This window comes from Onychomys torridus, chromosome X (assembly GCF_903995425.1).
Source record: "Onychomys torridus chromosome X, mOncTor1.1, whole genome shotgun sequence".
Classification (NCBI taxonomy): Eukaryota; Metazoa; Chordata; class Mammalia; order Rodentia; family Cricetidae; genus Onychomys; species Onychomys torridus.
This window is the reverse complement of record NC_050466.1, coordinates 129,704,907-129,729,479: the sequence shown is the minus strand read 5'-3', so window position 1 is coordinate 129,729,479 and position 24,573 is coordinate 129,704,907. Positions and strand designations below refer to the sequence as shown.

The 24,573-nt window shown below is 45.8% G+C and overlaps 1 protein-coding gene across 5 annotated transcripts in view; it reads right to left on the bottom strand.

The window, feature by feature from the left end:
* Positions 1-12,245: 12,245 nt before the first annotated feature.
* LOC118574332 (protein FAM156A/FAM156B-like) overlaps positions 12,246-24,573 on the bottom strand; it is a 62,644-nt gene continuing 50,316 nt past the window's right edge. Inside the window, exons 2-5 of one of the 5 annotated variants that reach the window (XM_036175192.1) lie at positions 22,248-22,448; positions 19,037-19,151; positions 18,181-18,258; positions 12,246-13,029 (exon numbers count right to left, since the gene is read on the bottom strand). In XM_036175192.1, the coding sequence (XP_036031085.1) occupies positions 12,606-13,029; positions 18,181-18,258; positions 19,037-19,095 (561 nt within the window). In that variant the 5' untranslated portion in view covers positions 19,096-19,151; positions 22,248-22,448 and the 3' untranslated portion in view covers positions 12,246-12,605. Of the gene's footprint in view, positions 13,030-17,319; positions 17,420-18,180; positions 19,152-22,247; positions 22,449-24,573 lie in introns of those variants that run through there. The other 4 variants (XM_036175193.1, XM_036175194.1, XM_036175195.1 and 1 more) reach the window with 4 other exon arrangements.

The following is a 24,573-nucleotide window of genomic DNA, read 5'->3' as shown; positions in this document are numbered from 1 at the left end:
GGGAGGGCAGTCTTTCAGCAAGACTGGGCCTTGCATGTTCCGGTCACCTAGCAACTGTCTGAGGATTTATTCATCAGGCACGTGTGGCTGTCTTCCCACTGGCAATAGCCATGAGGACCCTGCTTGGCTGTCTTCCTGCCACTAGGAGACATGGGCGTCTGCGACCCTTCCTGAGGAGTTCAGCCTAGGGCAGGGGAGCTGTCTTCCATCCAGCCAGAGCCTCGAAGACCCCGGGATACATTCATTCTCCAGCCAGGGCCTTGAGGAACCCAGGTGGCTGTCTTCCTGCCACCCGGATACATGGGGGTTCTGGCACCTGACTGAGCAGTTAAGCGTCAGGCAAGGCAGCCCTTTTCCTGCCAGGTGGAGCCTTGGGGACCCCTGGAAATTTTCATCCTCCAGCCAAGGCCTTGAAGACCTCGGGTGGCTGACATGCCCCCAGACAGGCCTCGAGGAACCCAGGTGACTCTCTCCTGGCCAGGAGGACATATGGGTGTTCTGGCCCATGTCTGAGCAGTGAAGCTTCAGGCAGGGTAGCTGTTTTCCTGCCAGCCCTAGCCTTGAGGATCCCGGGTGTCATTCATGCCACCAGCCGGGCCTTGTGTGTCAGTGTCAGCTCGACCATGTCTGAGCAGTTAACCATCAGACAGGGGAGGCTGTCTTCTTGCCACCAGGAGCCTTAAGAAGATCAGGTGGCCTCTTCCTGCCTGCCAGAGCCTCGGGGATCCCAATGGCTAGCCAGCAACTGAGCAGTTACTCATGATGCATGGATGGCTGGAATCCCAGCAGCCGGGTTCTTCAGGGTTCAGACCAGCTAGCATCTGTCTGGGCAGTGTCTAGGCGTTGAGCATCAGGTGGAGCGGGTGCCTGTCTTCCCGCCAGCCAGAGCCCTGAGTACCCCGAGTGGCAGTCACTCCTCCAGCCGTGGCCCTGAAGAACCTGGGTGCCTGTCATCCCAACAGCCAGGGCCAGGAGGACCCTAAGTGGCTGTCATCCCATCAGGGAGACCTTGGGGTTCCCAGTCAACTCACCCTTGTCTGAGCAGTTAAGCATCAGGTGGAGGAGGCTGTCATCCTACAGCCAAGGTCCTTGAGGACACAGGGTGGTTCTCATGTCACCACCTAGGGCCTTAAGGACCCTGGGTGGCTATCAGCTCAGCAACCAGAGCCTTAAGGACCTCAGTTGGCTCTCTTCCCACACACGCCAGGGCCTTGGGGTTCCCCAATGGCCAGCACCCTTCTGAGCCATAAAGCATCAGTCAGGGTTGGCTGTCTTCCCGTTAGCCAGAGCCTTGAGGACATTGGTTGGCTGTCATCCCACCAGCCAGGGCCTTGAGGACCCCATTTGGCTGTCTTCCCCCCAGGCAGAGCTATGAGGGTCCCAGGCCCTGTTGACCAGTTAAACATTAGGCAGGTTAGCTGTTTTCCTTCCATAGGGAGCCTCGAGGACCCTGGGTGGCTGTCTCTCACCACGCAGTGCCTCAAGGACCCCGGGGGTTCTCTCCCACCAGCCAGTGCCTTTGGTTTCCCAAAATAAGTCAATGAAATGATTCCTAATCATATTCTGCTATACTCATAGCCCAAATGTCATCAGAGACACCTCACACAGCAACTTATGGAAACAGATGCAGAAACCCAGAGCTAATCATTTAGTAGAGCTTGGGGAATCCTGCTGAAGACAGAGAGGAAGGATTGTAGGAGCCAGAGGGTCAAGGATATCCCAAGAATATCCGCAGACTCAACTAACCTGGGTTCATAGGGGCTCACAGAGACTGACTCAACAGCCAGGGAGCCTGCATGGGATTGACTTAGGTACTGTGCATTTATGGTACAGCTGTGTAGCTTGGTCTTCTTCTGGGACTCCTAACAGCAGGAGCGAGTGCTGTCTCTGACTCTGGTGTCTGATTTTGGGACCTTTTCCTCCTACTGGGTTGCCCTGTCCAGCCTTACTAGGAGAGGAGGTGCCTAGATGGCATGCAACTTGATATGCCATTGCTGGCTGATAACCATGGGAGGCCAGCCCATTTCTTAATAGAAATGGAGGAGGAGTAGATGGGGGCGGGAGGGGGAAGAGACAAGACAAACCAACAGAAGGAAAAGAGCCAAAGAGGAGGCACAAGAATCAGAGACCCACTCCTTTACACACTCAGGAGTCCCATAAAAAGACAAAGTGTAAGCCACAATAAATATGCAGAGGACCTGGGGCAGACCTGTGTAGACTCCTGTAGGCTGCTTTCGTCTCTGTGTGTTTATATGGACTTTAAACAGGAAAATAGTTTCTGATCAAACCACAGCGTAGGCAACTGTGCTCATGAACTCATGAAAGGGAACTCATGAAAGTAAGAAGCTTCTGCACAGCAAAGGACACTGTCTTTCAGACAAAGTGGCATCCTAATGAATAGGAAAATATTTTGCACAGCTATACATCAAATAGAGGGCCACTATCCAAAATACATAAAGCATTGTATAAAGTAGATGTCAAGAAAACAAATGACCTAATTTAAAAGTGGGGTACAGATCTAAACAGAGAATTCTCAAAAGAGAAAACTCAAATGGTTGAGAAACACTTAAAGAAATGTTCAACATCGTTAGCCATCAAGGAAAGCCAAATCAAAACTACTTTGAGATTCCATCTTGGACCTGTCAGAATTGTTAAGATCAATAAAACAAGTGAGAGATCATGTTGGCAAGAAGCGGAGAAAGAGGAACCCTCTGCCATCACTAGTTGGAATGTGAAATTGTTTCTTTCTCTTTTTATTAAATAATGCATCTGTATTAATTCTTGGAGAATTTCATACACTTTATTTTGATGATATTCACTCCCATTCCCGTTCCTCACTTCTCCAAGCTCCATCCCCCCTCCTTCCTCTTCCCTGCACATTTTATTAAAGATAGATTCTGTTCACAATATATCCCAATTATAGTTTCCCCGTTTACTCCTCCCAATTCCTCCTCACCTCCCTCTCCTCCAAATACACTCCCTTTCTGTCTCATTAGAAAGGAACAGGCTTCTAAAATATAACAACCAAACAACAACATGAAATATAACAAGATAAAACAAAAACAATCCCACCGAATTTGGACAAGGCAACCCAACCAATGGAAAAGAGCCACAAAAGAAGGCACAAGAATCAGAGGCCAACTCATTCACACACTCAATAGTACCATAAAAATACTGAAAACCAGAGGCTATAATGTAGACAGAGGACTTGGTTCAGAGCAGTGTAGGCCCCATGCGTGCTGCAATGTGAGTTGATTTAGAGGGCCTATTTTCCTGATGTCCTCTGGCTCTTACACTTTCCACCTCTTCTTCTGCTGGATTCTCTGAGCTCTGAGGGGAGGGATTTGATGCGGATGTCCCATTTAGACCAGTGTATTCCAAGGTCTCTCTTTGTCTCCGTCTGCCTCTGTCTCTGTCGCTCTGTCTCTCTGTCTCTCTCTCTCTCTCTCTCTCTCTCTCTCTCTCTCTCTCTCTCTCTCTCTCTGTGATGTCTGACTGCGGGTTTCTGTATTCATTCCCATCTGCTGCAGAAGAAATGTTTTCTGATGATGGCTGAATAAGGCACTGGTCTATGAGCATAGCAGAATATTATAAGAGTTATTTTATTGTTACTTGTTTTTTGTTTTTGCCTTTAGAACAGTAGTATTTGGTTTTACCCTAGGTTTCTGGGTTATCTAGCCTCGGGTTCTGGTCACCCAAGAAGTGTTGGATATGGGTACCATCTCATGCAGTGTGCCTTAAGTCAATTCAGACATTGGTTTGTTATTCCGACAAGCTTTTTGCCACCGTTGCCCTAGCATGTTTTGTTGACATGACAGATTGTAGATCAAAAGTTATGTGTCTGGGTTTATGTTAAGTTTGGTAGCCTGCAGAGTCCCTTCCTGCACCAAAGACACCAGAACTTTGTGGTGAAGGTTCTGTGTTGGCACCAGCTTGACCTTTCCATGTTCAATGAGTTGTGTGTGTTGTCTCCAGCAATGGGGCCTTGCTGCAAATTTCTGGAAAGCAGTCTAATGTCTTGGCAGCAGCCTGGGTTCTTTGGCAATTCTCATGGGACCCCTTTTGGTCAACTACAGTCCTGGTTACTTGAAGTTAAGTTTGCTGACAAGTCATAGCCCGCTGGAACACCGTCTCCCTCATTATTTGGCATCTTCATTATGATCTCCTTCGTATAATTTAGGAAGTTTCCACTGGACTAGGTTTACATACCACCCCTCAAATGTTCCTCAGTTCTAGCTAACTGCAAACTTGTACAGCCACTGTGCAAATCAGTGTGGTGGTCCCCCAGGAAGATGCGAATAGATCCATCTCAAAATCCAGCTATACCACTCTTGGGTGTACACCCAAAGGAGGTTTCATTCAAACACAGAGACACTTGCTCATCCATACTCATCGCTGCTCTATTCATAATAGCCACAAATTGGAAACAACCTAGATGTTCCTCAACATGGGATGGATAAAAAAAATGGTTCTTTTGTACAATGGAATATTTATCTGCCATAAAAAATGACATCATGAAATCTGTAGGCAAAGAATGGAACTAGAATGAATCATCCTGAGGGAGGTAACCCAGACTCAGAAATACAAATAAGATATGTATTTACTTATATGTAGATACTGCTCATTAAATAAATCATAACGAAGCTACAATCCATAGAACCTCTGAGGTTAGGTATAGATTGAGGGACCTGGAATACAGATATACCTCATTAGGAAAGGAAAATAGAACAGATGTTTATGAATGGATGGTAGGGGACTGGATTGGGAGGATCAAATGAGGAGGGGGAAGAAGTCAAGATGGGGGAGGAATAAAGTGAGAGACAGTTAAAATTAAGGACCAGTTGAGGGGAAGTTTGGAAACCTAATACAGTAGAAGTTTTCTAAAATATATATGTATATGAAGGAAATCTAAATGAAATCTCAAAATAATGAGGGAAACAGAGTACCTACTGGCCATCTCTTGTCAACTAAATGAAGCTCCCACTACTGGGATTTGGTTACATCTGCTTGAACTGTTTGCCAAAGACTCCCAGGAGAATGAATCTCCAAACAATCTGGGCTGTTGCCAAGGCTTATAGTTTGCTCTCCACAAACTGACAGCAAGGCCACTGAAATGTAATCCTAATTAGTCTTAATAATAGAAACCCACAGTCAGATATCAGAGTAAAAGCTAGAAAGATCAGAGAAGCAAAGGAGTAGACATAGCCACCTCTTACCTCTCCAACTCCTCTGGCCATCAAGGGCCAAACTCCGTTCTCTGTCCCAACTTATCACTTCCTCTCTCTGCCCAGCCATATCACTTCCTGTCTCCTGTCTCTACAGACCTCCAGACTATTGGTGGAAGTATTAAGGCAACTCCACATAGTTAAAAGGGAGGTTTATTTTGTGAGGTAACTTACAAGTAAAGGGGTAGGTAACAGGATCCAGGAAAGATGTAGAGCAGTCCAGAGGTGTTCTCTGGAGAACATCGCTCAGTCTAACTCTAGCTTCTGAGATCCAGGAACCAAGAGAGCCGCCACATCAGGATCTCGGGTCTTAAGGGCTCCTCTCTTGGCCCCACCTCATAGACGTGGAAGTTACCAGAAGCCTCAATGGGGGTAGTACTTTCAGGTCAAAGCTGGAACAGCTACCCATTACACGAGACCTCAATGGTTAACTAGTGGCTAGTTTCACCCTCTGATCTTCAGGCAAGTCTTATTTGTCAGAACACAAACAGAATATCACAACATGTATTAGGGCACAAAATATTTAGCTGGACACAATATATCACCAAATTTCCCCTTTATTATCTAAAATAAAAAATTTAAAAATTTATAATTAATATAAGAAAAGCTATATACAATAACTATACACAATGTATACAAGCAATAAATACATCAACAATGTCTAGTCCATTTGCATTTGACAAAATCAGAGAAAATATTCCATTATCTATCCTATTTTTGTGAATCCAAAGGATTGTATCTAATTTACATTCTATCTTAATCTGCATAACCAAAATTATCCTTTGATGTCTTTCAAACTTATACACTTTATACCACTTTAGTGAGTTTTTTTTTTCTTAATTTCTTAACATAGGAAACTATAACTACCTAATCTTCAACTTGCTCACAGGCCGGAGAAAGAAATTATATTAACTGAGTAAGAGGAAGTGCAAACAAGTGACTTCCAAAAATTTTGAGAAATGACAGAAACAGCTGGCTGCCTGGACAGTCACCAGAGGTTTCTCTGAAACGTTGGGGCATCGTCTTCGGCCTACAGGCCTGACATATCTGACAGACTCATTTGTGAAGCAGGATTTTTCTAAAGAGCCTTCCTGCCTTGTCTTGGCAAGGATCAGCAGTCCTTTGTTTTGTGTTCTGCTTGTCCATTTTGGACAGCATACTGTCAGCAGTCGATGCAAGGGCACTTTCTTGCCCATTGGCTAAATTTGCCAAAATGAAAGTAAGCTCTATGTGGAGTTTCTTCAATGCCCATCATTTTCTCTCAAGTGGATTGGTGCTCCCAGGAGGAGACATGTCTCATTGTCATAAAAAAAGAAAAAAAAAATCTGTTATTAAAACATCTTAAATGCCATAATCTACAGATCTCTGAAGTGTTTGAAGATGACCTGTCTATCTAAAATATATCTCTGCTTGGCCTTGAAAACATACCTAATCTGACTACAAGTATGATTTTAATGATTTTCTAAATTACATTTCTTATATCCTAAATAGTTGGTAATAATTACTTTCAAGGACTAGAAATTTACATTACATTGTTAAATGAACTGTATAGGGACAATACCTTGAACAAGATTAGAAATGTATGTACAATATATTCTAACAAAATTACTCTCAAATTTGTATCAATATACAAAATTTGTATACAGTATTCAAAAATCCAATCCAATGTAAAATATTGAAAGCTAGTAAATATTTAAAAAGCCTTTTAAAAGTAGATTCAATAATCTACCTTTTTACCTTATCATATCTATAAAATCAATCTCAAATTTGTATCAATATACATAATTTATATACAATATACAAAACTACAATCAATGTAAAATATTAAAAACTAGTAGTTGCCTGTAGATTCAATAATCTACCTTATTATCTTATCAAAGCTAGATAAAATCTATAGCAATATACATAATTTGTATACAATATACAAAAATCCAATCCCATGTAAAGTATTTAAACTAGTAAGTAGTTAGTTGCCTTCTGAAAGTAGATTCAGTAATCTTTTTATCTTATCTTATCCATATCCCTCTTTTTTCCTTTTCAGAGTAGAATCAATAATCTACCCTTTATTCTATCATTTCTATATCTTTTTTTAGAGTAGATTCAATAGTTTACTTATTGTCTATGTCCTCATTTTTTTTTCAAACAAGAACCCTAAATCCAATCTCCTTTGTTTAGCCTTTTTCCTGACCATTAACAATAACAACTTGTAACCAACCATCCTAAACAATGACAATTATCCAAAACCCATAGAATACCCACCCCACCTCTTGGGAATGTGGGCATCATGCTCTGAAAATTACTTCATGCTGTCTGGGGGAGAAGGCATCTTTAGGGGATTCTGGAAAGAAAAATTTTTGAGCTAATTGTCAAGTTCTGGGAGAGGTAGCTGTGTTGTTTGTTGTCCAGTCTCTGCATAATGCAAAAGTGCAGGGCTTATCTCAAGTCATTGATCAAGTAGTCTGTGAGGCTGGATCATCTCAGCTAGCCATCTCAAAATTATCCCGAGCAGTTTGTAGTCCAAAGACCATCTCTGGGTGCTGTTTATCAGCTTAGTGGTATTATCATTGGGCCATGTGGAATTGTCATTGTGGGGCCCCATGATCAATTTTGGAGACTTCAAATTTGTCGTTAGGCATGGTCATGGTTCCCTGCATAAAACTGATAGAGACTCAAACAAGAAAACATGTACAGGCAGCTAGATGAAGCCTTTTTCTAGAATTAGTTTGTACTCTATATGACCATTAATATCATAACAAAAGTTTTAATTGGATATTGGATATTGGCTTGGTATATATTGCCTTTATTATGTTTAAATGTGCCCTTGTATCCCAGATCTCTCCAAGCCTTTATATCGTGGAAGTTTGTTGGATTTTGTCAAGGGCTTTTTCAGCATCGAATGAGATGATCATGTGGGCTTTTTTCTTAGTTTGTTTATATGGTGGATTACATTGACAGATTCTTATGTTGAAACATCCCTGTTTCTATGGGATGAGGAGAGGTTAAAAGGGCTGACAGGAGATACTAGGGGGAACCTGAGTCCTGTTTTTATTTTGGGCTTTTGTTTGCTCTTTCTGGAGAATGAAATCAGGGCCTTTGCTTAACAGGTAAGAGCTCTAAAATTAAAATTGAACTGGTAACCAACTAGAATATTCACCTCTACTGACTATACCTCATGGTGCTAAAAGGTACTCTAAAGCCTACCAAAGGAGAAAGGTAATCATCAGCATCATCCAGCTAGCAAAACTGGGACTTACAACAGCAACCAGTCTGTAAGATACACTGGTGTGATAGTGGCATAAATGTTATGGGAGTGATGAACCAATTTTGATTGATTTAAGACCTACTCCATGAAGTGGAACCCAAACCTGGCACTGTTAAAGTGTCCAGGATTCTGAGACTGCTTAGATCACGGGTCTACAGGAAAAGCTACTACTATTGATCTTGTAAAGGACCATAGCTATAGGTATAAATTGACTCCTGATGAGATACTGCTAAACCCACAGATCAGTCCCTACTCAACACACATTGGAGAAGCTTTTTCTTGCAGCATATGAGAATTAACATGGAGAACCATGAATGGACAGTGTGCAGAGAGTGAGAGACTTTGGAGCACTTAGTGCAAAATGTGACGTCTTTATCAAAAGCTTCTTCTCAAGGCTCAGGGATGTATGTAGAAGAGGAGGAGAAAAGATTGTAAGGGCCAGAAGCAAAGGTGACTCAAAGAAGAAAGTGTCTTTTGGATAAAACAGGACAAATACACATGTGAATTCACTGAGACTGGGGCAACAGGCACAGGACCTGTGCAGGTTCAAGCCAGACTGGGTCCCAGCACTGAGAAAGGGAAGAGGACACAGGGTCTCACCATTAACCATGTAGCTATTTGCAATTGATATCTGCTGGCAAAGGGAAAACCAGTTTTCTACAATGGATTATCATTGGGTGTATCAACCACACTCCAGGGCAGGCCCCATGCTATGGAATAGCTGGACAGGACAAGGGAATCTGGGAGGAGTTGGAGTAGTGTCAAAACATGATTAAAAAATGTATTGTAATGGAGAAATTTTAAATCAGCACAAAAAGAAAAACAAACAAACGAATTCTAAAACCTAATGCAGCAATGTACAATGACAAGCAAAACAAAACAGGTCATGACAAGACAACAAGCAAACAAACAGAATAGAGTGAGGTCCTGGGCACTAGAGGGGAGCCCAGTACTGCCCCTTCCCTAGACCAGGACACTCTCCACCTGCATTCTGAATACATATCCTTACATGCACAGATGAGCTTTGTTTTGCAGCAGTGGGAGACTATTACAGAAATGCAGAACCAGGGAAATTGTTGAGAATAACTTACTGTGGGGGGCTCCTCTCCATGACTATATCTACAGCACAACCCCTTAGGGAATATGTTGAAAGATAGGGCAGAAAGATTGTAAGAGCCAGAAGACCAGGACATCTGAGATGAAAAGGTGTCCTCTATATTGATGGGGAAGCTATGGTCACCTAAACAAGGCCTACACAATGACAGTATCAGTTTGCATACCAATGTGGATGGTGAAAAATCTCACCAGGCCCCACACCCAATAAAGAAATCACATGCACACGTACACATGCCAACACATGAATCTGTGTGTACTACACACAGAAACAAATACAAAGAGATATTGCATCAGTCAATAATGTTTCTCCCTTGTTAGGATGCATTTTAAATTGTCTCCCTCTCTGTGATTTTCACTCAGCAGAGACCACTAAAAGGGGAAGTGCAATTTGCAATAGCAGTGCAAGTGTGTGGAACCAGATCAGGTGTGTGCATTACCCCAGTGAAGTGTGTGTGTGTGTGTGTGTGTGTGTGTGTGTGTGTGTGTGTGTGTGTATGTGTATGTTCTAGCGTATTAAATACATATATAACTTCTAATGGTATTACTTTTGATTGTATATTACTTCGTGAGGTTTTAGGATTCTTTCATTGGTTTCATTGTCTTGATAGAGACTGAACTCATGGTCCTCTGCATGTCAAGTAAACTCTCCAAAATTGATCGATATCTCTAGCTCAAACTTTTTTTCTTTCTTTTTTTCTTTCTGTCTTTCTTTCTTTCTTTCTTTCTTTCTTTCTTTCTTTCTTTCTTTCTGTCTTTCTGTCTTTCTTTCTTTCTTTCTTTTTTACACTCCTAACCTTCTGACTAAAATTCTACTGTACACCATATACACCTTTGTTTATCCTCCAACAGTTATTGAAGGCAAAGGGGCCAGTGTTTTTAATTGGCCAGTAAAACATTTGCATATTGGATATATGTAGCAGGTGTTGTTCCCACAGTCCATATTCTATGTCCCACAGTTAATACAGAGGCCAGGCCCCCTGAATGGTTTTCTCCCTTGTCTTTCTCTTTATTTCTTTTTTTCTTCTTCTGGAGAGAGGGTATCTAGTTTTACCAGCCCTGGCTCTCCTTGAACTCACTCTGTAGACCAGGCTGGCCTGGAACTGAGAGATCTAATGCGATAAATCCATGGGAGTGTGGTTAAGGAGTATTCAGAAAATTTATTAGGGTAAATCGGGGAAATACACTCACGAATAGAGAAGAGAGTAAACAGCTGAAGTCGTCCTCTTATCTCACTGGGAGCAAATCCACCTGGCATTTGGAACAGACCAGGCAGCAGGCAGCAGGGACAAGAGGCTGGGGACCCTTCTCCCTTTTCTTTTAAAAGGTTACCTACAACAAGAAGCACCACCTACTTTGTGCCCTGTGGCCCAAGGTCACGGGCAGAGCAAATACCACTTCAGAGATCCACCTGTCTCTGCCTCCCGAGTGGTGGGGTTAAAGACTTGTGCCAATACTGCGGGCTCAGGCCCCTTGAGGGTTTTTTTTTTTTTAATTTACTTTAATTTTTGTTAAGAAAATTTTTTTATTCCTATTACATACCCAAATCCCCCTCTTCCCTCCTCCCACCCCATCCAGCCTCCCCCTCCCAGCCCAACCCCCATTCCCTCCTACAGGAAGGGAAGGCCTCCCACTGTGAAGCACATTGAGTAGAGGCAGGTCCAAGCCCCTCCCCCTGCCCCAAGGCTGTGTGAGGTGTCCCATCATAGAAATGGCCCCCTGAGTTCTTTTACAAGTGTTTTGGATGGTAGTTTAAATCAAACAAAAGAAAGTCTTGCCATGTCACCCAGAGATTGTACTTTTGGATCTTCGTCCTGTTGAAAACTTCTGTACACACAAAACTTTGCATTCCATTGTTTATAGCAGCTTTCTTTGTAGTAACTAGCCAAAATCTGGAAACCAAAGTGCCCAACAGATGAGTGAAAACAAGAACTGACAGCACGCCCAGACCATGGTATGGCACACAGCCAGGAAAAGGAGTAGCCGGAGAGAGTCCATCTTTGGTGGTGGTGGTGGTGGTGGTGGTGGTTGTGTGGAGCAGGGGAATCAAACCTACACCCCATACATGCTGGGCAAGCAGCTTGCCCACAAGCTACATTCCCAAAGAACAGAGTTTTGATATACTCAGGTGTGTAGAATGAAGGGCATGGTGATGAGTGGAAAAAGCCAGCCCACCATTGTTGCATGATGTTCTTGAAACGATTGTGGGAATAGTGAGCAATGCAGTGTCTGTCCCGGGTTAAGCATGCTGCTGGAGGTCATCATGAGAACTAGCATGAGTAAGATATTTCTGAAGGAACGGAGATGAAACCGGATTGCAGAGGTCATTGCATGCATTAACACATGTGATTCAGTGACAGAAAGGTCTGCACACCCAGTGTACCAGTGTGAGTGCCCTGCTTGTGCAAGGCAAACTATGAGGGGGACGAATTAGATGAAGAATGCTCTATATGTTCTGATTCTTCTCTATCTGTAATGGTTTTGAAACACAAATATCACACACACACACACACACACACACACACACACACACACACACAGGCACATCTCCACCACACCTAGTGCTCCTTCCCGGCTCCAGTCAATAAAGTGGAATGGAAGCAGTTTTGAAAAGAGCAAGCCAGAAACTCTACACTGATGTTTTAACTTTATTGGCAACATTGTAAAGGAGGAAAAGCCGAGGCCTGAGGAGGGAAATTGGTAGCTCACCCCATGGGGACAACAGCATGGGGAGTACAGAACCATCGCTATCTGGTTGCCCTAGCCAGGGAGCATCTGTTCCCAGAATGCCCCAGAGGGGATGCCAAAACCACTAAGAAAACGACTGTTACATTTCTGGAATAGGTTTGATACTCGCCATCTGAAGGTATTATTGTCATCAGGCTGCACATTTTTACTTCTTCCGACCATGCTCCCAAAAAGATGTCAACCCAGGGATTGGTGATGTTGACATTCATGATCCTGTAGGTTCCGATCTTCTTCGCATGAGGATAACAATGCCGGAGTTATTCTGTCCATTCGCGGAGAAGGCTTGGAAACATCGTTTTGCTTTTCTGCTGCCAATGCGTTTTGTTCTTTTCTCTCTTTTGTATTCTTTCATGCACAAGAGGGGGCTGGGTGGTATCAGGGCTGAGTGACAAGTTACTGAGGTCTAGTATCAGATTTTCACAGGAGGGTGAATGAGAGGCTGCTTCTGTCATGGCCCCCGTCCCCATGGAGACCCCAGACATGTTCCCCACATCATTCTGACAGTAGCAGCATTCACATTTGAACATCTCCTGATCTGCATCTCGATGGGAGGAAGCTCTTCTTTTTCTCTCAGTTTGGTGAGGTAAGAGAAACCTAACACGTTTCTTTCTCTTGATTTCATTTAGCTTTGTTTTCTTTTGGGGCGATTGTGAACTCTCCCAATGCTGATCTTCTTCCATCCTTTCCAAGAAAGAAAGCACACATTAGAAACACAGAGGGTCTATTGAAAACAGCTCATGCTGCCCACAGGCCTGGAGCACCTACCAACATGTGCAGATACACATCTCAGAAGGAGACCATAATGGCTTCACCAATGGAAATCTTAATTTCTAACTGGTTTGTGCAGCCATTTTGTGTTTGTTTTGTTTAGGAGTACCCACATATCAACAAGCAAACGGTGTGTTCTTTGCATTTGAATTACTGGTTTTTAGCCCAGTTTTTCTTGTACTTGATTATGTGTGCCTTGAGGTACCCCAGGACAGAATTCATTCACGGGGAGCCCACAGATCTCTACTTCTTAGTGTAAAGTGCTGATGTCTTTAGAAGGGATGCTTCACACAATACCCTCTTCTTTATCTTTTCCATAAAGCTCTTACTCCCTCCACATAAATGTGATTTGAGGCAGTCCCCTCTCTGAGGACGTCTTTGAGGTTTGAGGCTCTTCAAATACAGGAGCTCCTAACACTGGTACTTAGGCCTTAAGAACAGTGATGCAGTTGCAGGCCCACTTGCTTGGGCAGGAAAACAGGGCCAGTCAAAGAGACCTCCCTTAATCCAACTGCAAAGCACCCCTCTGTCCATCATCCACAGCCACATTAACCAGAGAGGGATAAATGTGCGGCGGGACGCCTGGGCACAGTATGTGCTCTGTGTAACCTGCAGCTCAGGCCAGTTTACTCACACCCCTTGCTGAGACAAATAGAATATCAGAGAACAGCAAAATGAACCCAAGGAGAAAGCCCCTGGACACAGATTGAGGTTGGTCTGTGATGTGCCACGTCTTCCGATCTTTTAGTAGAACAGGTCAGATCCTAGACAGCACAGAATGCCATGCTAATAGCAGCAACAAAGGCAAGGCCATCTTTCACATGCTGGAACCCTGTCCCTAAAGCTGGTAGCTACAATGATTCTTGGGACAGAACCGGGGACCGGAGGTCGGGTGTGGGGGTGTGATTGTGGACAGAGTGGTGTGATTTCAACAGATGCATGCACTATAAGAGTTTAGATAATTATAATTCCTAGCTATGGGTGCATTTGTAGGGGACAGGTTTGGGATCCAGATGTGAAAGGGTTGGTGCATGGAAGAAATGCTGACTGTTTTAGCAGAGGAAAATTTGGTTCCTGCCAAGATCTTTACCTCTGTGAACTCATTTGCCTCCCGCATTAAAGGCTACTACAACCTACCATTCCCGGGTACAGTGCCTATGAGTGATAGCACAGGGGTTATGCACTAAAGGAGTTTATTGGGAATGACAGCAGTTTGCCTTTGAAACCAAGGAAATAACTGGACTGGCATATGAAGATTTGTGGTCAAACATGCTTAGGCTACCTCGCCCCCCCCCCATGTTCATAGAGGGCAAAAAATGAAAGCTAAGGCCACATATGGGACTTGGTTCAATGAGTTAGAAAGGCTTTGCACCAGGATATGTAAATCAGTCTGACCATTATGGAGACAGTTATGGAGGCGTCTCAAAACCTTTAAATAGAACTTCCACATACATAGTCTAGCCATCACACTCAAGGCTATAATGCAAAGGAATCAAAAGTGCCTTACTACATTCATAGCTGAGTATCCATACTACTAGCAGAAGCCACATAATGGATTCAGCCTAGGTGCCAGACAATGGATGAATTGATAAGGGAAATGTGGTGCCCATACAAAGGCAGTTTCACTTGGCTGCAAAAAGGACTAAACTACAGTGTTTGAGGATGGATCTTGTGTGAAATAAGCCATATTTGGAAAGACAAATATCATGTTTTCTCTCATGTGAAAGCCATAAAAATCAAAAGTAAGCTAAAAGCCAAAAAAAGGAACATAAAATTAAATTGGAACACTGGGGCTGTAGGAGGGGATTGGGAAAAGGGGAGGAGAAGGGATAACACAGAGTAATAACAGGGTAAAGACAGCCGGATTCTACTATGGCGCATACAGAACTATCATAATTAAGCCTCCCTTTGTATGGTTAATATACTCTACTATAAACTGAAAAATACAAAGCTGCTTTGGATGGGTGGCTGGGCACTGTGCCCTCCAAGCGTGCTTTCGAGTTATCAAATGTAGCAAGTGATGTTTGACTCCTGAATAAAACAGATGCGAACAACAAGCTTTATCTCTTTTGACTCCCAGTACCTAGCACATGCTGCTGTGTGGGTCCTTGGGAGACTTCTCCCACACACCCGCTGCTCCCTGAGTCCAGCAAAGCATTAGGTGTCCACTCACAGAGTGACCAGCTTTTCCAGATTCCACCCCAAGTCTTTCCTTACATCCAACAATATTTACCATCTCCACTTCTATAGTTAGCTGCCTTCCCACCAAGTCGATGTCTTCCCCTGCCTAGCATAATGTTGGCATGCCTTGCCTCAGACTCTGAAGCTCTCCTGGCTCTCCTGAACTCATTCCTCCTGTTCTTACCATTCGTCCAGAAACCTTTACGCCCCGATGCCTCCCTGTCTTGATCTATCTGATCAGGTGGGACCTTCTCAGTAAGGCTGGTTCTGAACACTTCATTTAAAAGTGCAGGCTGGGCCAGAGTTGGGCGTGGTGGTGCACAGCTTTAATCTCAGCACTCTAGAGGCAGAGGCAGGTGGAACTCTGAGTTCTAGCCTGGCCACGTCTACAGAGCGAGATCCAGGCCAGTCAGGGCTATGGAGGCAGTGTACCTTATCTCAAAAACGAAAGCAAAACCACAGCAACACAAGTATAAGCCCTGGCATGACAACCCAAATGGTGTCAAGACACACATACCTTGGCTGTAAACATCAGCTTTCAAATTAGACTTAGGCCTCACTCAAAACAGAGAAATCATGCCTGCTCCCAGAAAGCTAGCCAAGTATCCACGGTCTGGTGAGGTAGGTCATGAATCTTGAAGCAGAACCTACAACTGCCGTTTTACTACAACAGCATAACCCCCAACTACATTCTAAGTATTTTCCCTCATACCCACAGACAACTGTGGTCCTCAACCCTCACGAAGGAAACCTCACTTTGCCACAGACAGAGGTCAATACAGAAAACCACAGCCAATCAAATTGCAGCGTTGTGAAGCCAGGTCCCAGCAGATACATCTACAACAAAACTCCTGCAGCTAAGGCTCAGGGACCATTGTGGAAGAGGGTGCAGAAAGAGGGTAAGAGACAGAAGACCAGCGAGATAGCTGTGAGACTAGACTGTGCCTCCTGGCAATGTCACCAGCTACACATATATAAAGGCCCCCCAACATGACCGCATAAACATGAGCTGAATACAGATGACCCCAAAAGACATGCTGGCATGGATAGGGTCAGGGGTGGGGTGGGCCGGTGGGGATCCTGGAGTCTTGAAGAACTACAGGCAACTCAGCAATGCTGAGACTAATCTAATCCCATATGCTCAGCCTTGAAAATATATTCTAAACGTAACGTCATACAGACTGAGCAGGTTGTATTTACGCATTTAGGAATACACATACATATATGAATACAACAACGATTCAGGAAAAAAGGGACAATGAATTTGAAAGAGAACAATGGAGGAGTATATGGGAGGCTTTGGAGGGAAACAAGAGGACAGGAAATGATGCAATTTTAACCTAAAAAATTCTTTTTTAGTGCACGCCCACCAATCACCACTGGCAACACCCACCCCAACCACCTCCCACCCCCAGCCCTGCTCTGCTTTCCGAAGAGCAAAACTCTGCCTCCTACTGCACTACACAGCATGGCATTTGATTCAGTAAGTTCAGTGTCGATTTCTGTAGAGCACAGTACCACATAAACTCCACAAGGGCTGACATTTTCAACAGTGCTCTGGATCATGTCCAGCTCCTCGGCCACTTCCTGCCACGTGTCCAGCTCTTGAACCACTTCCTGCCACATAGAAGGCCCTCAGAAAATGTACCTGGAGTAAAAGAAGTGCCTGGCATGGAGAAAGCCTCCATAAATTACAGCCTTTGTTACTATTGCCCTCCCTCCCTATTGGGTGAAGCTGGAGAACAAGAAGAAACAGTGAAGGAACAGAACAGTCTGATGAACCACAGAGGGAGAGCAGGGCTTTAATGGGTCACCACGAGCCACACACTTGTGCAGACCAGAGTCCTGGAAGTTATTCTCCTTTGAGCAGGCGTCTCTCGCTCTCCAGAGAGGCACACCATAAGTGGTCATCATCCATATCACACTCTTGGAAAGGACTTGGAGAGAAGCCTTGCCGTAGAAAGCAGGAGCTGAGCCCCCTTGGCTCTTCCCCCAGAGCACCTGGACAAGTCTCAGGCTCACCTTCTAGGTGCTTCAAATTCCCGATTGCCCATTGTTCAGTTGTGCACACCAGAACCAGAGCTAACACCCCGTGAAACTGCAACTGCGTCCGTCCTGGCTACTAAGGAACAATGGAGAACAATGTCCAAGACTGCTATGTCCAGACACATGTCCACACTATAGTATTATAGGCCCTGCAGATAAAGGAAATGACAGTTTAGCAGAAAACGGAGGCAAGGGTGAGGGAGCAGAGCCAGTTACAAAGACAGCATTGACTGGAAACATGGATGGAATAATTCCGGAGCCTGTGAACTTTCCATCCCATGTTTCAGATGGAAACATCTACATTCATAGGGGAAAATGTATGTATCACAGTGAAGGGTCAGTGTGGGTGGGTGGTTAATACACTTGAATGACTTGAAAAAGAACATCACAAACGGGGCTTAAGAGTAGAATCTGTTTCTGAGTGGGGTGGTGGTGGCCCACACCTTTATCTCAGCACCCGGGAGGCAGAGCCAGGCGGATCTCTGTAGGTTCAAGGCCACCCTGGTCTACAGAGCGAGTCCCAGGACAGCCAAGGCTACAGAGAAACCCTGTCTCAAAAAACTAAAAAGGAAAAGAATGGAATCCGTTCCTTTTTAAACTCTTTTCCCTTCTTTTGAAAATAGATTGTTTTCTCACAAAATAAATCGCGATTAAGGTTTCTTCCCCTCACTCCACTCCTCCCAGTTCCTCCCCACCTCCCCTCTATCTACATCCACTCCTCTTCTGTCTCTCATAAGAAAAGAGACAATGTGGAAATACAACAAATTAAATACAATAAGGGAAAACAAACGCTATCCCATCAATGAACCGCATCGAAAACAGAATTAGAACACCTACCAGAATTCCACAAACAGTGGCTCCGGGGAACTCAGTGTGTTCAGACGCCTGATGTTAAATGGACACAAGCCGTTGCAGCTGAAGGCACAGAAAGAAGATGGAGCCACACCCAAAGCCACTGGCTGGTACCACAAGGCCAGTGGTGGGAGTGTGTGAAGGCAAGCAGGGAGGAGAACAGGGCAAGATATCTGAAATGTAAGCAGCTGGGGACCAACCGGGATCCACCAACCCTGCACCACCCACAGACCATGTCAGCGGTGCTCTTCCCTTCTAGTTCTCACTGAAGCCACAGTCACTGGGCTTTGTTTGCTTGCTTTCTAGAGCAGGTGTCTCATTTCCACTGCTGGACTTGGACTAACTACCTAGTGAAGGCCTCACGTGGATGATCTTGAGCTCCTGATCCTCCTGCCTCCACCTGCTCAATCCTGGGATTGCAGGTGTGCACCCCCATGCAGGGCTTCATGCCGTGCTTGTGTTTCCTGCGTGAGAGGCAGGCATCCTAATCACAGGGCTACATCTACAGCCCTCGTTGGATATTTTCTAGGCCAATTTGTCTCGTAGAATGGAGTAGAAAGAGCACGCACGTCCACTTCAGAAAACTATGGTCCATAAGAGGTTCCAAGGACGCTAGTACTGGAGATGGGAGCTGAAACAAGGACTTGGACTCTTTATGAGTGCAGACAGTGGTGGAGGCCGATGGTGTGGGAAATGATAGCTAGCAAGGGCAATCCCCTCTCATGAATGGCTCTCATAATGCACCTTTGTGGGAGCAATAACACAGATCAGGATGTGAGCTGTTCTGAGCCCTTCATATGTCTTCCCTTACTCACGGCAATGTGACCCGTGAAAAACTCACAGCTGGTCTCTTAAGTCTTTCCCGTGTGTCAGTTCTCTGCCTCTGTGATCAAGGAACATGCCTCAGTGACAGAGACGGAGCTGTCTCTGGTTCTGCCTTCATCCTGACAGATCATCTGGCAGAATGGATAGACAAAGCATTTGAGTTCACAGATGAAAACGTTGACCTCACGACATGCTGGGCCTTCTGCAATGACTCAGGAGAACTGAGAAGGCTGCCTGGCAGTGGAGAAAACACTGAAGGAAAGAACAGCCTCAGCCTCAGCTCACCCAAAAGTTTATCCTGGGAGCACTCTGAGAAACCAGAAAAATGGCACAGCCAACAGAACAGGAGGTAGAAAATGCATAGGAAGGTGCTCACAGACATAACCCTGAAGACCATTCCTTCATGAGGGCCGCCAGCTCTGGGATCACATTGCTTGTGTCTATGTCCCATGTACACCACTTGTAAGCTTGTGTCTATGTCGCACACCACCATCTGTGAGCTTGTGTCTACGTCCCAGCTCCAGCATTTGTAAGACATGCTGTGTTGTTTTCTCTCAGCCCTCCAATGTGCTACTTAACCCTACCCATGCCCAGAATGTTAAGTAACTCCCACAAGAGGGGTGTGTGGGGGTGCGGCGGGGGGGGGTGGGTGGCAGGCAGGAGAACATCTTACAACTATGTGTGTCTAAGTACAGAGCCTTGCCGGGCGGTGGTGGCACAAGCCTTTAATCCCAGCACTCGGGAGGCAGAGGTAGGCAGATCTCTGTGAGTTCAAGGCCAGCCTGGTCTACTGTGTGAGATCCAGGAAAGGTGCAAAGCTACACAGAGAAACCCTGTGTCAAAAAAACAAAAAAAGAAAACAGAAAGAAAGAAATGAAATGCAGAGCCTTTATTTACCCTGGGAGACTGTAAGCAATAGCCCCACCCAGAACTGTTCATCTCTTTTCATTCACATGGACAGGCATCTTTGCTCCTTGTCCTACTCTTCCCCCTTCTACACTCTTCAGTCCTCCTCAGTATCGAAAATAGGAGCCCTCTCACCACATAAGGGATGCCATGCATGTGACCTCGACCTGCGCCTGGCTTGGACTGAACCTGAATGCTCTGCTGGGTATCAATACAAGTCCTTTAAAAATCCTGTCCACATGCAACCATCAACAGGAAACCCACAGCTCCTGCAAGTCTGTACACAACATCCTATGGTGGGCAGTTCATCAAAGGCCCAATGTGGCCATGCACCAGATGATGATGTCTCCTCGTTTGCCCACTTGTGCATGGCAGCTGCTGGACTTTGTTTAAAATACTGCTCATCTGGATGCAGAGACAGCCAAACAAGTATACACACAGGGACCCCAATATGGAGATCTGCATCGGGTTCCGTCCCTGGGAGCTCAGAAAATTCCCTCAGAAGATGGGAGGGTGGGGGAAGAACTGTGGGAGCCTGGGGGCTGTCAAGGACACTAGGAGAATAGGACCCACAGAATCTACTGAGCAGTGCTCGTGGGGGCTCACAGAGACGGAAGAAACGTTCACAGAGCCGGCCTGGTTCCGTACAAGGTCCTCTGCATGAATGTTATGGGTGTCAGCTTGGTGTTCTTATGGAATTCCTAACAGTGAAGTGGGCATATCTCTGACTCTTTTGCCTGCCTGTGGGACCCTTTTCCTCCTGTGTTTCCTTGTCCAGCCCTGATGAGCAGGAGAGTGCAGGTGAGAGAGGGTACAGAGAGGAGAGGATGGAGGGGTGACTGCCCTGCTATGGTCAGGATTTATCCTATGACAGAAGAGCAAAAACAACTAAAGAAAAATAAGAAAACTCGTGTGTGTGTGTGTGTGTGTGTGAGTGTATGTGTGTGTTTGTGTGTGTATGTGTGTGTTTTTGTGTGTGTATGTGTGAGTGTATGTGTTTGTGTATGTGTGTTTGTATGTGTATGTGTGTGTAGGTGTGTGTATGTGTGTGTGAATGTGTGTATGTGTGTGTATGTGTGTGTTTTTGTGTATGTGTGCTTTTGTATGTGTGTGTGTTTGTGTATGTGTGTGTCTGTATGTGTATGTGTGTGTAGGTGTGTGTATATGTGTGTGAATGTGTGTATGTGTGTGTATGTGTGTGTTTGTGTATGTGTGTGTTTGTGTATGTGTGGTATGTATGTGTGTGTGTGTGTGTGTGTGTGTGTGTGTGTGTGTGTGAACTGCTGGACAACCCTTTGTATCTTTCTTATTTTTCTTATTTGGTCGATGAAGCCAAGGAAAGCTGGGACCCCCTGATTGTTCTGACACGTCTCTCAAGTCACTCAGATTTCTAGTCACATTGCAGTTCCAGTGGTCACCACCATGCAGGAGTCTGGTTCCCCATGGTGTGGCCCTCACTAGATATTCTGGACAAGCTTGGTTAAACCACAGCCGGTGCAGGAATGCAAATGCTTGCGTCATAAATCCTCTGACAACACTTTAAACTTTCCAGGACAAGGGCTCTCTGATTGCTTACATCCAGGGAAATATGCCTTTTCCAACCCAATTGGTTTTCTGTCAATGCTATGCCAATCAGCCACCAAAGCTGTGACTTCAGGGGACTGAAATTTATTATGCAGTCGTCTCCAAGCTTCAGAAGGCCATGCAGGGTTGGCCATATGCCCTGCCTTGGGGGTTAACAGGCCCCAAGGCAGATGGCCCTAGTGCTGCCCTCAGTCCAGGAGGTCCTGAAGGAGATGCCAGGCCCAGGCTCACTCTGGTTGCTGTGGGAGTTTAGCTCCTTTGACACATGGACGACAAGACCCCAGCACCCTTGCTGCCCAGCAGCTGAGCACAGCAGGTGCTGCTGGAGAGACTGAACCCACCCTCCCACCCCCCCCCCGCCCCCCCCCCCCCGTTCCCTCCTGTGCTCTCCTTCAGCCTCCTCCAGCAGCCCACTCCAGAGACAAAGCACTCTCGCTCTATGCCTAGGTCCTGTCACTTGTTGCACCCGAGACAAAGCACTAGGTCCTGTCACCTGTTGCTTCCAAGGTCCAACAGAAGCATAAAAGTCTCATTGGCTCTCCAAGGACATCCAACCTGTGGAGGTCCAGTTTCCCCAACCAGAAAGGGACCAAAAATATTCTGAACAGGGCTTTAGATCATTAGAACAAAGCCATGACCCTAGGAACAGGATACAACTCCTTACTTGGGAAGCCCATTGTGGTTGATAAAAAAAGACCTTATATATGTGCCCAGTCTCGTGAAACACCGAATCTCACCTGATTGTAGGAGATCACCTTTGGCTGTCTCTGGCCCGAGTCCACGTTGCCTGGATGTCAAACTCTGCTTCAGTTCTTCCTGCTACTGGATACAGAGAGCTCAACTCCCAGAGCTGAAGGCCTCCAAGACAGCGCAGAGAAGCTGGGCCCTCCTTGCTGAGGTCTCTTGGGAACTGGAGCCTGGCTGTGTCCAGAGCCTCTCTGGGGAAACAGGAGTCTATAAGTTGGGGAAAGGAGACAGGACTGGGTGGAACTGGTGATCAGCTTCTTACCTTGAGGAGCCAGCTAGATTTCTTTTTTCTTTTCATGTGAAATCAAGTTCCACTCCCTGATTGAGGGCCCTGAGACCATCAGCCCCCCGACACCACTCCCAGCCCCAGTGGACAGTGCGGCAGCCCTGGAGGAGACCTGCCAGAGGCTCTGCGTACTTGCTGGGACTCATTGTGACCAAAGAAGAGTTTCCAAGGTGCTGAGAGTGACCTAACAGTGGAGGGAGGGACAAGCTGCTCCTAAACACTGGCCTCGGGGCGGTGGTGTAGGGAGAAGTGTCCATGGCTAGGCCTGCCCATTGAAAAGGAGGGAAAACCACTGTGTGACAGGCTGGGATTGCCTTTCTGTTAGAGTCCAAGGAAACGTGTAATTCCATGTGAACACTCATGCATTCATTGAAATAAGTTGAATTTGTATATTTATCAGGGTTTGGAGGTCCGGGTCTCATGTAGCTGAGTCTGGCCTCAAATTCCCTTTCTAACTAGGATGATCTTGAGTTCCTGATCCTCCAGCTTCCACATTCCAAGTGCCAGGATTGGAGGCCTGTGCCACCACACCCATTTTATGTGAGGCTTGGGATCAAACCAAAGGCTTCCTGCATCATAGGCATCTTTGTCGAATGAAATGCAGTCCCAGCCCCATAAAGGGTTTGATAAGAACAGAAATTATGGGTTTCTTCACAGCAGTGCACACATGAAGAGCATTGTACCCAGCCTATACTCACCTGCTTCCCAGTCCTCACTGGTCCCCTTCAGCCCTCCTGCTTAGCCCCTTCCTCAACAAACCAGCATCTCTGTAGAGCCAATCATCGTCTACAAAGGCAACACTATCGTTCACTAGGTGATGGCGGCAGCATTATGGTCTTACCGTCACCTCTTTGTTCCCATCTCTCCTTGAGACTGTGAAATGGAGGAGGCACAGAGGGCTTTGACATGCTGTACCCAGTGAAGGATTTCACAGGTCCTGGAACCCCCATGCAAACCAAGGCATGTTGGGTCTTAACTGCTGTGCTGTGTCGCCATCTACTGATGACTCCCAGCTCCACAGCTGCACCTCCATCTTGGACATGGTCCTCAGTTTCTAGTGTCCGCCCAGTCCACTCTTACCTGATAGTCCCAGGGATCCTGGACACTCTGTGCACCGACTTGAACTCACCATCGCCAAACACTTGTGAACATCTGTCTCCTCCAGTCTCGGTAATCTGAAAGCCTCCACCATCCACCGGACTGGCCCACTGCCTCACAGTCCTCCATGCTCCCACTGTCCATTAGACCTCCAGACTGTCTAGGCGACCTGCCAATTCCTCTTTCGCCCACTCATCGTCCTCTTCCCCTGCTTCACTCATAGCCATGCAGGGAGTGACGCAGCGAGAGAGACACACACACACACACACACACACACACACACACACACACACACAGAGGGTTCCTGCCATACAGAGACCTCTTCTCAGGTTGTCATGTCATTGTTACTTGGACACAGTATGTAAGCATGCATGGTGAGTATGTAAGCCTGTGTGGTGCCTGTGCAGGTGTGAATGGATGTGTGTGTGTGTGTGTGTGTGTGTGTGTGTGTGTGTGTGTGTGTGTATGTGTGTGAATGCATTCTCCAAGAGCCTAGCAGATGCATGTGCACAGTAGCCTGGAATCCCCAGACCGCAGCACTGTGTGGGAGGTTGAATAAGGTTTGTTGCAGTTGGAAGTCCGCTGGTGAGAAGCAGATGCACTGTGTGCAGATGAAAACCATATCTGAGTTTGCACCTTACACAAAGGTGGTCAAGACTGGATGAAGGACAAAGGGGAAGAAGGATGTGAACCCTTTACAGAGCAGACTGCTGAAGAGGCTCTGCCTTCCCTTGACTGGACTTAAGAGAGGACTCTGTCTCAGTGTCAGCAGAGCCTGCTGGTTTCTGGGAATGCATCCCTTGCTCTCGGTGTGAAATGCACAGTGAAGAATGGACTCCACGTCAGCCACATCACGCTTTCCACTTCCCATTGCTCTTCATGAACAAGGTGGCAAGGGAATAGGTGAAGAGGAAAAAACCACACCGGATGTG